The sequence below is a fragment of the Trachinotus anak genome, unplaced genomic scaffold, assembly GCF_046630095.1.
Source record: "Trachinotus anak isolate AG129_WGS33_773 ecotype Australia unplaced genomic scaffold, CSIRO_AGI_Tana_v1 ptg000032l, whole genome shotgun sequence".
Lineage (NCBI taxonomy): Eukaryota > Metazoa > Chordata > Actinopteri > Carangiformes > Carangidae > Trachinotus > Trachinotus anak.
In genome coordinates, this window is record NW_027273883.1 from 5,789,087 (window position 1) to 5,802,320 (window position 13,234).

Here is a 13,234-nt window from a genome sequence, read left to right on the forward strand (position 1 = left end):
TTGAGATTTAAATATATCCTAACAGGAAGCAGTAACAAGACACAATCAAAAACAGAGACAACACAACTACACAATGCAACTACACAATACAAGAAACTAAGAAACAATTACCAATAACATTTACAATAGTCATAAAATACATCAAATAATAAAGCTTTAAAATCTCCAAGGGAAATGTAAGTAGTTTAAGGGTTGTTTGACAGAAGAGTCTGACTAGTTGCATTTTTTATTTTTGAATATGAATATATTGAATATGAACCTTGAATGATAATTTACCGTAAAGCCAAACACAGGCTACACATCTGAACCGGTTCATAAATGATGCGATTGACTGTCGTAACTTCTTTAACCTTCTTTACGTATTTTTACGCAAACTGGCAACATCCGCCGACTTGTTTGCTCTTTGGACGTACGCACATTGCGTAGGTTAGCCTCAGGCACACACAGACATCATGGCGGACGTTTTGGACCTTCATGAAGCGGGAGGCGAGGACTTTCCTATGGATGAGGATGGTGATGGTAAAAATATTTATACCCATTAGCATCAGATGCTCCATATCCCCGACTTTCAAATATTGTGTGAATATTGAGGTCGTTTTTATGGAGGTGGCCGAGGCCGACAGTTGAACAGACGCAGGCTGCGTGGTTGGAGGCCTGAGGGATGCTAACAAGCTAACGACGCATCGGAGGTTCATTCAAACGCTTTTTGCAACTCGGATAGGTTGTGTTTGTTAAACTCCTATGTTCACTTTTATAAAACATTTAACTCACAATCTCACCCATTTAACCGTGTTATCTAGCTTAACGGCAGGGTTTACATCGAGTTAAAGGTAAAACTACGAGCACTTGTCGCCGCTAGGATGCTAGTTAAGTCCTGCTATAGGAGTACCATTATATAACCGTTGGCTAACAGCTAATGTTAAGTTACCCTGATTAAACTACTTGTGTGTTTCATCATGTTTTAGTGTGGCTTTGCTGTAAATATCGCGTTAGCTACTTTACATTTCCTGAAAGCATCAGTTCAAATTTTGGGAGCGCGGAAAAAATTGGCAGCGTGCAGTGTGTAGGTTGTGACTTGTTTGATTTTCCTTCTTCAGAAAGCATCCATAAGCTGAAAGAGAAAGCCAAGAGGAGAAAAGGACGAGGCTTTGGCTCAGGTAAAGAGACAATGATGTGAAATTAGTTTGTCTAGTTCATTTCTAGCTGATGTGTTTTAATACAGGTTGTTTTTCTGTCGCATTGTTTCCAGAGGAAGGAGCCAGGTCCAGAATCAAAGAGGACTATGATACTGTGGAGCAGGATGGGGACGAGCCAGGCCCTCAGAGATGTAAGTTGCCTTGTCTGTTGTTTATGTAACAAATGCATGAAATCTGTCCATTGTCCAATTTTCTTCATCCTCTCAAAAATATCTTAAAACTTCATATTACATATGTCATAGTTCAGTTTGTATGTGAACCAAAATAGGCTTCATCATCAGTTAAATTTGTCTCTATTGATGTTACTGTCTTTTTATATACTCTTATGTATGTAGTGGCATACATAAGAGTATATAAAAGCCGCACAGCCTGAGAAACACATTCATATTCAGAATCTTTTGTTATTGTGCTGTGGATGTATTATTCTTTATGGTTAGAGTAATGAGAGTGTTCAGGAAATAGCTTTTGATAAAGTGGCATTGAAGCTCTGACAAAAATGTAATGTATTTATTTATATTATAAGAGGCGTAAACTGGAGCTTAATAGGCTTTATATTGGTTAGACCAATGTTTATTTGTACATTTTGCAGAGAATCAGAGCTTTTCTAAAGGCAAAACCAGGGTTACATAGTGCTTAGCAGGCACAATAGGTGATAAATCAATTGCACAAATAATATACAGCAAACGCAACCAAAAATTGTTGCCAAGAAATAGGAACAAATAACGGCAGGGAAGTATCAGAAAATGCTTTTGAGAATAAACAGGTTTTGAAACACTCAACAGAGTTTGCTGATCTAACTCCCAGGGGGGAAACTATTCTGCAATCCAGGAGCTAGGAAATCAAAAGTTTGCTCTTTTCAAGTCTAGTAATCATAACTCTTGGCACACTGGTTCACTCAGTTGAAAGTGCTACTTGGTTTATTCTTTGACCCCTGATGGCTTTCCTTGTCTTTATCTTGTGGCAGCTGTGGAGGGCTGGATCCTTTTTGTGACAGGTGTACATGAAGAGGCCACAGAGGAAGACATTCATGATAAATTTTCAGAGTTTGGAGAAATTAAGAACCTGCATCTCAACCTTGACCGCAGAACAGGCTACCTCAAGGTGAGACAAATAACCACGAGTTATTAGTATGTTTGTGAGTTTCAGTGTGTCCTTAATTTGATGAAAGGGTTATTCAGTCATTCGATGCCCACTTGTTACTATTCATTTCTTACTGACATCTTTTGGGCCACTTACTGTTTTTACTTGTACATCAGAAAGCCATATGTAGTGGTATAAAATGAGTGGAGATGAAAGAAACATACAAGGTTTTTTTTGAAGAAGAGGAGAAACAAATTCTTTCAGTGGACCCTGAAAATGTTGTTAGACCATTTATGCCATCTAATGAGGCAAAGGTCTGTTTTTTGTTTTTTTTCCCTAATGCTTTGGCTGGAAACAACGTGTTGATTCAACCGAAAAATTGAACTGCCGCCCTAGTTTCTCTGACTCAGCCTAATTGTTGACTAAGTGACAAATCCTTTCCAAATGGAGAGAAATTAGAAGTTAGAACTGCACATATCCTATTAAATTGTCTGACTTGTAAATAACAGACCTGTTTCATTTTCATCCCTCCTGTGTTATGAAAGGAGCCATTTGTGTGTGTACATACCCCAGTATTTACTTTGCTATCACAGCTACTTGCTTATGATTGTTGGTAAATTGGTAAATCACATTCCTCATAAAAATTCCTGAAAAAAATATTGACATGCCAAGTTAGACAGAACTAAAATTACCATGTTTTACAAATATTTGTAGTGTTTCAGAATTTATCTGTTTTTCCCTTTTGCAGTGTGATACATGGTTGACACATTGTTCTTTGCTATCCAGTATGTCTTAACTTTCCTCTAAGCCACAAGGTGGCAGAATTGCTTTGAGTATGAATTAAGAGCAAGGCAACTTTGGCCTAAAACCACAGTCCTTTTCAGTAAACCATTGAAAATGTCCATTTTCATTACAGGCTGTTGAAAGTTGCGCCTGATGTATTAACAGTCATTTTATACATACATTTTATTGATCACCTCTTCAATGCTTTAGAGACATAACATGTATGGTGTTGATTATGCTTTTGTGCTAAATTGAAAATGTGTTTGCTGAGTAGTCCCACAACCTAGTTTGAGCAGGGCCATTACACCAATCAACCTGAGGAATATTCTTAGATTATTTGGTGAGCAATAGCCCTGTTTTTGTATTGTTTTTATTTATTTTTTGTTTTTTTTTCTTTCTGTAAAATATTACCAAATCTCAGAGTAGTGTTGCCATGATTGGCAATAACTTACATGATAAACTAATAACTAGTAACTGTCCCCAGGGGTATGCACTGGTAGAGTATGAGACATACAAAGAGGCCCAGGCTGCCATGGAAGGGCTCAACGGTCAGGATCTGATGGGCCAGCCTATCAGCGTCGACTGGGGATTTGTCAGAGGGCCCCCCAAGAACAAGAGGAGGTGAGGGTGGTGTGTGTGTTTATCTGTGTGTTTGTCCATGGTGACAGTAACTTGCTGGTAACTGGAGTGTTATTGGCATTTTACACGCATTTTGTAAAAGTGCAAGGTTTGAAAAAATACCGTTATATACTGATTTTATTTATGTGTGTGTGTGTGTGTGTTTTTTTTTCAATAACTAAACAGTATTATATTTATCTATTTTTTTCTAGCCTTATTTTTACTGACATTTTCAAGCAAAAAGAATATATTGTTATATATATACTATACTTGCACAAACCAAAACAATTTTTCATGCATATACAGAATATTTAGTCAATTTTTTTCCAGTATTCTACATATACATACGCAGTCTCAGGGTAAAGGTCAGATATTCCATGCAGTTTATTACTTTGACAACTGCACTTCACTTGGCGTTTGTAGGAGAGTTTGGCTGCAGCCATTTTGGTATGATGGTTTTCTTTCTAGCAGCCAAGTATTTATAGAGGCGTTTGTCTGAGCTATCAACTTTTATTCGAGAGATGACTTTTTAACCTGACGTGTTTTGTCCCAGGGCTGGCGGACGGAGACGCAGCAGGAGTCCAGACAGGAGGAGACGTTGAGTTTGGTAGTTGTCGTTGTCCAGAGGGGGTGTCTGTCACCTTGACAGGCAGTTTAAAATCTTCTCTTCTCATAAGGAGCTAACTAAAGATGTTTTGTACAATATTTTTCAGTAACAGTTGTATTGCATGTAGTTGTGCAATTTCAAATATTGTTGAAAGGAATGTCCCCACTTAAGAAATGAATAGCTAAAAAATTAAGTCGTCTTGGAGCAGCATTGCATTTTATTGTAAATTGTTTATGCTGCTTTACAATACTTCAGATGAATATCCATTCAACAACGTCAGTGGAACTTTGCATTACTTTCAATATCCAACTTGTATGGTTTTCATGATTTCCTCAAAGTGTTGTTTGAGTTTGCTCAGTGCTGTGTGCATTTTATTGTACTGTAGTGCTTTATTTTATATTACTTTGGGAAAATTAAACTTTTTAAAAGCCAAATGTGTGCCCTGTTGTGTTTTTATTTAGCACCGCTAATGACGTAGGGTTTACATCATCTTAGATGACCTCACCCAGGCCATGGTGACGCCCCAGCTATTTTGTCAACTCTGAGGCACCTGTCACTCCGGACTCAGTGACACGCTCATAGGCTTCTTGGACGAAACCCCTGGCCCTTATTTTTCTGCAGCCAATTGGCAAATGAACGTTTTTCATTTGGTCGTTCTCATTTGGTGTTTACTCTATTGGATATTGTCAGTCAAAGCCTCCGAGAACAGCCATTGGTAGTTATATATGTCAATAAAACGGACTCTCCTCTCTGATTGGATGGTTATTCGTGTGGGCGGGACGAAATCTTCGGTTGACGTTGTTGTTGTAAGTGGTGGAGAAATTACTTTGTCGGTTGTGGTCCGGTTTGGGATTTTGCGCTTAGTTCCACCTATGAAGATGCTAAAAAGTTAGGAATTGGCGGTCTTGGAAACGTATATGTTATTTACAAGTTGATGCCTGCTCGGAAACTTAATGGGACGACGAAAACAACATCTGCGACGCCGTTCAAGGTAAGCGGTAAAGGGATACTCTAGCTACTAGCGTTAACGTTAGCTAACGTTAGCCGCTGATTAGCCAGTGTTGAGGTAGCCACTTGCTAGCCAAACGTTGCGGTTTGATAGACGTTATGAAAAACAAACACATTTCTGCGTCGAGAATTCATACACGCATAATGCAGCTCTGCAAAGCCATGATTTAATTTGTCTGTTACGTGAAAGTAAAGTTGTTGGGCTGTGTGTAAACGGTGCACGGATCCCATGCGTTTGAACGCCTCAAATGCGTTTATGTAAGCATGTGTATTGTTCGTTGATATTTTGTTTCAGAGAATAGTCGTAACCATAATAGCTGGGCCAGTCAACATTCAGGACAAGACACCATCACTAGCATCGAGCTTTATCTGTTTGCCATGGGGAGCAGGTTGGTGAGCAGAATTGGATCCTGAACATTACATTTGCTTATTGAGCTGTCAGCTGTAGTTTAAACCCTGCATTTTAAAGTTGTGCTGAAGGGGAGACAGGCTCTGTGTTCCCCCCTTTATCAGTGATGTGTTGTGCATTTGTTAAATTTTATCAGCTAGCTTTCAAAGGGCTGGCAGTCACGATCCAGATTATCAGAGCCCGGTTTTTATTTATGGTGCATGTGTGATGTAACATTTACTTAAAGCACCAGCTTAGAGTTCACAGCCATCCCCGTGTATTTTCTAACTTCTAACCTAAACGACTGGTTTTTAACGTGACTAACTTGATCGAGTGAGTCAATGCATTTCTTCCCAGACCTTGCTGAGAGATAAGTGTGACTGCAGCTTGAACTGTGCTGGTCAGTGGGATGAGGGCTCTCAGCTCGTTATGAAACTAGGACCGGGGTTATTTGCTGTTATTTCAGCATCACCGCGATTGGGAGAGGGTAGAGTTACACTTTGCCTTGAATTATTCAGGACTTGAATTTGTGGTCTCTTGTTTGCTGAGACGCCAGGACAAACAGTCGACATGAAAAGTAGAACAGAGGTGCATGTTCTTTACTGCACTTGACCTGCAGGGACCGTTTATGTTGTTGGCAACACATGCAGCTGTAAACAGGAGCCTTGCAAGGTTGAAGGAATTTGAAGAAATTTGGTATTGTGTAGCAGGAAAAGGAAATGCATCCAAGTCTTTCACCTGTACTCATTCATTCTGGTGGCTGTTCATGGTGACACACAAGCCATACAGTTGCAGAGAAGACTGTCGATCACTAGCAGCGTGTAAAATTAAAACAAAAACTACTAGTTTAATCTACTTAATATGAGCAGTAGGTTTGTCTGATATGTCACTTACTTAAGCAAGTAACCACCTCTGTGTTTAAGTGTTATTGTATTTCTCCAGATGATGAATTTATCAAAGTTGCCTGACAGTTCTGGGATCCACCGTGCAGTGAGGCTAAAAGATGAGAAAGATCTTTAAACCCTGCTGCATAGTCTCTGTGAGGGTGTGTGAGGTTGCACTGTCAGGCATCATTATGCAAGTCTTCAACACTTCAAGGAACATATCGATGCATACAGCAGCACAGAGCGCACCTCAGGCAAGTATTTTAAGTAGGGTGTAGCATCCTTCCCTGTGCAGTTCACATTCCGAACTTGCAGGGTGTAAAAGGAAAATATCAGTAAATGTTTTTTTTTTTTTTTATCACTCAGCACAACAGAAACATATTTTAGGCACTTTGTAATAATCAGATGACAGAAGCCAGTTTGTGAATGTTTGAATATTTCTATTGGTCAGTGCACTAAACAGGCACTAGATAAATCCTCTTATGACCTGCCTCCAATGGCACAGAACAAGGCAGAATATTTTAAAAAGCCTTTGTTGACTTACTGAGTTATTGCAGTTTGATCTTGTTTGGACAGGTTTTGTTGATCCAAATGAAAATTTGTTGCAAGACTTGGTGGCAAATGGGTTGGTTGGCACATTGTTTTGCTGTGACACATAGCATAGTCATATAATAACACAATTGAAGTTGATGCAGCTGGAAACTAGTACAAGCCTCAGTTTATAGTTTGACAAAGCTTTGGTCTGGAGTATTATTTATCTTAAAGGTTTTGTGTTATTATCTTAACTATCTTTCATATTCCTAATATCTTTAACATCGATCATACTATTTTTGTGCTGGACAGCTGTGGCTGTTTTGACTGACTTGGTGAATATAGTGTTTCATAGGGTAACCATGTTGCTTCAGCAACACGGAAGGTATGAAAATTTAAATTCGTCTCTTGCCGGGCTCCCCCAAACAGCTGCTCACTAAGTGTGTATGTGTGTGTGTGCTTCAAGGATCTAGTGTCAGTTTCAGAGCCAGGCTCATTTGGCCGTAGAGGTGTTCCCATAGGATCTCTCAAACACGGCCAGATTAATAAGTAAGTAGATGGGGGCCTCTTCAGGTTAGTAGGACAAACACATGATTTGATGCAGCATATTTGCTTAGTCTAGAATAGGTGCTAAGGCAGGAGCTAAGTCTTGCACTTAATATTTAATCAATTGTTAACATCAATAAAATTACATATTGAAAAAGTCACATCCATACCAAGGCATTTCTACTCCAATCTCTAAACAGCACTGTTCATAATGACAGTAACAGATGTGATAGGAAAGAGAAAACTACCTTCGTCCCTGCACTGCCACAGTGAGACAGGGATCAATAGGTGGCTTGTCTCTGAGAGGCCTATGTGTCCAGACAGCAACTCATAAAACTCTTTGCAGACCCACCCTCCCCAGCATGGCTGGTTGCCTGCCAGTCTTGTGACACGGCAACCAGCCTGTGCCCAGGACTGTTTATGTCAGGGTGGAGAGACCTAGAACTGAGGCATCTACCTGGGTGCCAGCAGCTGCTTGACTATGAACAGTATGTTGCGGATAGCAGACCTTCATTGATTGCTTTGGCATTATATTTAGATAATTCACACAGTTGTTATACAATAGAAGTGGCTATAAAGTAGGCTGGGACAGTAACATGAGGAGTCTTATGATACCAACCAAGCAGCCAAAATACTGTACAGCATGAGATGCCACTCCCTCAAGTGAAGCTATGGTAATGAGAGCTTGCTGTATCAGTTTCTTTATGCGCTTCACCTTTTCTTCCTCTGTATACAGTACAGGGTGGGGAATTAATGATTATACTTTCCTCACGACAAAGCCTAACAGTTTGATCTGCCCTGTCAGAAATCTTGGCACAGTATTTACTTCATTAAAAAATTACTTAAGCTTTTAAAGGAAATTAACGATCATATCAAACACAACCACAAAAGTGAGTTATATTAGACAGCATGCAAAAAAGCGGTATTGTATTTGCCTGTCACATCCCTGCTTGTGACTGCTGTTGCTTTTTCTTAATGCTTTTGGTCTGTTTTGGCGTCTGTTACAAATATGACTTTTGCTCAGGTATTTAAATAATTGAACTGTTTTTGATCAGGTGAACTAAAGTCAGAATATTTCAGGGTAGATTTAAAATAACTGTATTTATGATGATATGATAAAATACTGAAAAATACAAAGTCTCTTTGGTTCTTTGGAGTTTAGATAAGCTGTGGGTTGCACTCTTCTAACAAGATTTCTGGCTCTTTTTTTTACTAAATCTTGTGAAATAATCAAGTGAAATTTATTTGTTGTGTGGTTATTATGTTCTTAAAGTGCTTACATGCTACCATAGTTTGTTGTAGACCTTTTTGTTGTCAAATGTTGTTGCTGCTGTACGTCATAAAGCAGATCAACAATTGGCAATATCAGTGATGTATTAAACCCAAATTTTCTCCAGTTTTGGTAAAACATAAAAAAGAAACATAGATAGTTTATTAATCCTTTTGCAGTATAACTGATATCATGATATAAAAATTTTTTTACCACATAAAAATAGTGCAATTATTATCATGACAGATATATAGTGCGGCACTCTACTAAGCATATTAATTGGCCTCTTTGGAACTTAGTTGAGTTGTTAGTTATGACATGTTGTGTCCTAGTCATATATCAGTGTGCTGTTTTCAGAACCTCTCTTATAGCTGACAAATTAACTGAATCCAACCTAATATGATCCAATTTGCGGATAAAGTTTCGTCAGAGCGTGAGTCATAAAACAGAAATTACAGAAAACAACTGGTCGTTGTTGGGTTTGAAAACTAAAAGAGGCTTCAGAGGAGGGTTATATGGGCTTGTGTTGCTACCTCACAAACTTCAACAGCAATAGCTAAAGTTTGCCAGCATTTGTTTTATATATTATAGCAAGTGAATAATGAGATTTCAGTCCCACTGTGGAAAACAAGTGTTGTTTCCTGTATAGTCTAGAAGACATCAGACCCTCCTGCCCTGCCCTGTTGATCCAGGGCAGCAGCAGTAATCCCACACACAGCCCTGATGAGGAGCCTGCCACCCAGGATGACATCACACAGGGAGTGACGTGAAGTCGCCCTGCTGTGAACAGGGCCTGGCCTGCAGCACGTGGGGATTCACATGAGCATTAGTTCTGCCCGCCTGCCGAGGCTGGTGCTCGTTTAGCCACTGACTTTAGCTTTAGCTGGGCTTGGTTGGCTTCACATTCAGGCTGACTTCGCAGGAGTTGATCTTGAATGTTTGACTTTGTCCTGTCTTGTAACATGGTAGCTGCAAGTCATAGATCCATTTTGTTTCCAATGTTACCGCCTTTTTGCAGCAACGGTCCCTCTTGTTTTGCTGGAGTGCAATGAATGCACTTAATTCTAAAACATCACACCCTAAGATCACATTAGTGTCTAAGAAATGTCTCATATTCCTTCAGGGGTGATGTGCAAATTAAAGCAGTACTTATCTCACTTGCCTTTTATGTAATATTATGCACATTGTTTTTACACTAAGCAAAAAGGATTTTTGGCATCATTGCATATCCTGAAAATTTTTTTGTTGCCAGTGTGTAGTTTAATCTACAAATACGCTTAAGACAAATGGTAGAGGATAAGTTTAACCACTTTAGATCTTACATTTTAAAAATGTTTTTAAATGTTTCTTTCTTAATTTCTTTTTTTTTTTCGCTTGTGTTGATATAAATATTTTTGTGAATACTAAAGTTAAAGTCAAGATGCTGATGCTCATAGTTAAAAAAAACCCCCAAAACATTAGGTTAGGATTAAAGGAAAAAAAAAAACTTTTTTAGGACAGATATTTAAATTTAGATTGAAATCTTGTGACAGTACACGTTTTGAAATGTGTGGGCCTAGTGGGAGTCATGTAGTGTTAGCACTATGATCTGTCTATTTTTACAAGACATTTTAAGTGTTTTAATCGCCTCAGTCATCATATGTAGAGTCCTACATATTTTGTAACTCACCGTTGAATTTCCTCACTCTTTGCTAATAAATAGGTGGGTAGTGTTCAGATGGCTGGAGAGCTTGTATTTTTTTTTTTACAACAGTTAAAAATCAATAAAGAGGCTGTCAGGACCAAATGAGAACTTCTCACCCGCAGAGTCTGGAGTTTAGGTTGGCAGCTTTCTGGAATACTGAAACCAACGCATATTGTTCACCTTGTGAAGCAATTTATCCACCCATCATTGTGCAGCTGTTCTGCAAAGGCAGAAAAACACTGTTCACTGAATGCTTTGCAGCAGTCATTTGTCTTGTTTTTTCTGCAGTAAAAGAGTAATGCATTGATCGCAGATTAGCTTCCACCTCCCTCTCTCACTTTGAGGATCAGATACCCTCATTACATTTTCTGCTGTTTCAGGTCTCCTCTGCCTGACACTATGCATAATGTAATGTGGTCTCTGTGTGGAATGTGGGAATGTCACTTGTGGTCCCTTATAGCCCTCTCCGAAGCGGCCTGCTTTCATGTGGCTGTTAATTAGCACTCCTTGACTGGTGATTACTGGGCCTGACTGTGGTGGCATGCCCCGGGCACAAACTAGGAACCTCTGAGGCCAGCTTAATAAACCTTCTCAACAGATGGACAGAGAAGGGGAAAATAAGACTTACAGCTACTGGTGGACTACTCATTTTCTTGGTTAGACAATTAATTGTCTGTTCTGTAAAATGTCAGCAAATTGTGAAAAGAGACCATCACAAGTTCCAGAGCCCATAGTGATGCCAACAATCCAAAACCAAAAGATATTCAGTTTTACTATCATAAAAGAGCAAGGAAACCAGACTCAAGACAGTTAATTTTCTTTAGTTTGTCAAAGGAAAAAAGATTCTAATAATTATTTGATTATTAAAATTGTTGGTGATTAAGTTTCTCAGTCGATTAATTGACTATTTGTTGCCTGTCCATGATTTGTATTTAGTGTTTTACCAGAACAAATTCTGCAAAATTTTGACTGAAGGCTTTTTGTGACAAATTTAGGTACATTTTTTAATGTTATCATTCATTTAGTTATTTACAGCTGACTGGATCAGAAATCACAAGCTGCTCTCAAATGAGATACATCCTGTTAAAGAGGAAAATGTCTGGGAAGGCCTGTTTATTTTCTCTTTTTAACACATAGTTATTGCCACTGCTGTGTCCATAATGAGAAGTAGACCCGTGGTCATGGGATTTTATTTTGTCCTAAAATTCAAATCTGAGGAAAGCTTTTTGTCCACTGTGAGTTTGTCGATTCATGCTGTGACATGCTGTGCGGTATTTTAGGGAACAGTGGACTAAGCGAATTCAGAGATCTCTGCTACATGCTCTGCTTCACCATGACATCAGCTCTCAGACACTTTGATAAACACTTGTGCTCAGAAGCTAAAGCTGCCCATTTCAGCTGGCTGAACTTGGCTGTTATTACTTTGCTCCAGTGAGTATCCGCAAGAACCCACATTAGGCTGAAGGAAACCACTATGAAGCACTCTTAAGTCCTCCACTGAAGCTGTGTTCCCTGTCCTGAACCAAATTTACACCCTGTCACCAAGATACTGGGCACATTGGAGGATGAGTTTGATGAGTCACGTCACTCGTCCTGTCTGTAAGCGTGCCCAACCTAACTCTTTTCACATGCTATGTTGTATTCGGGTCAACTTAACAACTGGAGGTTTGGCTTTTTTAGGTCTGAAAGAACAGTGCAGCCCCAGAGATATCATTTTATTTTTGTTAATGACAGTTAGGCCTAAACAGGAGGGTGCTTGAATGTCAGGCATTAAGATAGCAGATGACATCACTGACATGTGATTTCTTTAATTGAGGCATTCATTGTTTTCATTATGCATTTTGTCCTTGACTGTGGAGCTAGTCTAGTCCAAAGCTGTCAATGTTGATGTTGGCTGGTTGGTTGCTGGCTGTTTTTGAACTCTGCACTGTGCAGAGTTTCTATGTTTAAACTGTGATTGTGAGCAGATTATTTTTAGAAATCTGAAACAGGAGGTTGCTCTAATTCTGGAAACTCAGAGATTAGGTGGTGATTCTCTGTATGCATTAGTACTGTAGTTGTGCTTACACAGTTGCCGTGGTTTAGACACAAGGATAGCTACTCAGGGCAGGCAGCTTCATACTGAAAGGGCATTGAGGCACAATGTCCATGAACAATACTAATAATATACCTTAACCACTATTTCTCATTTTCTTATTTCTAGTGTTGTATTTATTCTGTGAACTATATTATTTTTTCAGTAGCTCAGCCATGAAGTTCAAAACTACTGCACCTGAGGTTAACACATCTTTTGGCTCTTTATACAGGCCAAACAATAAAGCTGAGGTCAAACTGATGATCTGTAAGTAGATCTTGTTTTCTTCACCTTATTTTGCCTTGAGCACTCACAGACAAGAGGGCTGGTTGCTGAGTTCACATGGATCAGGTTTGGATGTTTCTGAGCCAGCAAGCAGGATAGGGAGGCCGGGAGGGGGAAGTTAGACTTGGCAAATTTTTGTGTGATGACTGGACAGCTTTGGACTAGACCAGCTCCAATGGCATGGCCTCCAAGAGGGCAGGCATGGTGTGGAATCTCTGACATCAGCTGTGTGTGCATTCAGGCTGGTGTTGTCTTACGCATTACACACAAAGTCGCCCAC

At 39.3% G+C, this 13,234-nt stretch overlaps 2 protein-coding genes across 2 annotated transcripts in view; both read left to right on the top strand.

The window, feature by feature from the left end:
• Positions 1–366: 366 nt before the first annotated feature.
• rbm8a (RNA binding motif protein 8A) lies at positions 367–4,718 on the top strand. The gene is made up of 6 exons (XM_071468899.1): positions 367–519; positions 1,098–1,157; positions 1,250–1,327; positions 2,161–2,297; positions 3,544–3,680; positions 4,231–4,718. Exons 1-6 carry the CDS (start codon positions 453–455, stop codon positions 4,277–4,279), a joined length of 528 nt encoding a protein of 175 aa, XP_071325000.1. The 5' UTR covers positions 367–452; the 3' UTR covers positions 4,280–4,718.
• Positions 4,719–5,074: 356 nt separating this feature from the next.
• Positions 5,075–13,234, top strand: part of otud7b (OTU deubiquitinase 7B) — a 31,126-nt gene continuing 22,966 nt past the window's right edge. Inside the window, exon 1 of the mRNA XM_071468898.1 lies at positions 5,075–5,275. The gene's annotated coding sequence lies outside the window, so the exon portion shown is untranslated. The remainder of the gene's footprint in view (positions 5,276–13,234) is intronic.

Bases quoted from the DNA above. Each gene is read 5' to 3' on its own strand.
- rbm8a (XM_071468899.1), top strand. From the start codon at position 453: ATGGCGGACGTTTTGGACCTTCATGAAGCGGGAGGCGAGGACTTTCCT. The intron at 2,298-3,543 runs GTGAGACAAATA...AACTGTCCCCAG, and splicing joins GCAGAACAGGCTACCTCAAG to GGGTATGCACTGGTAGAGTA. The intron at 3,681-4,230 runs GTGAGGGTGGTG...GTTTTGTCCCAG, and splicing joins CCCCCCAAGAACAAGAGGAG to GGCTGGCGGACGGAGACGCA.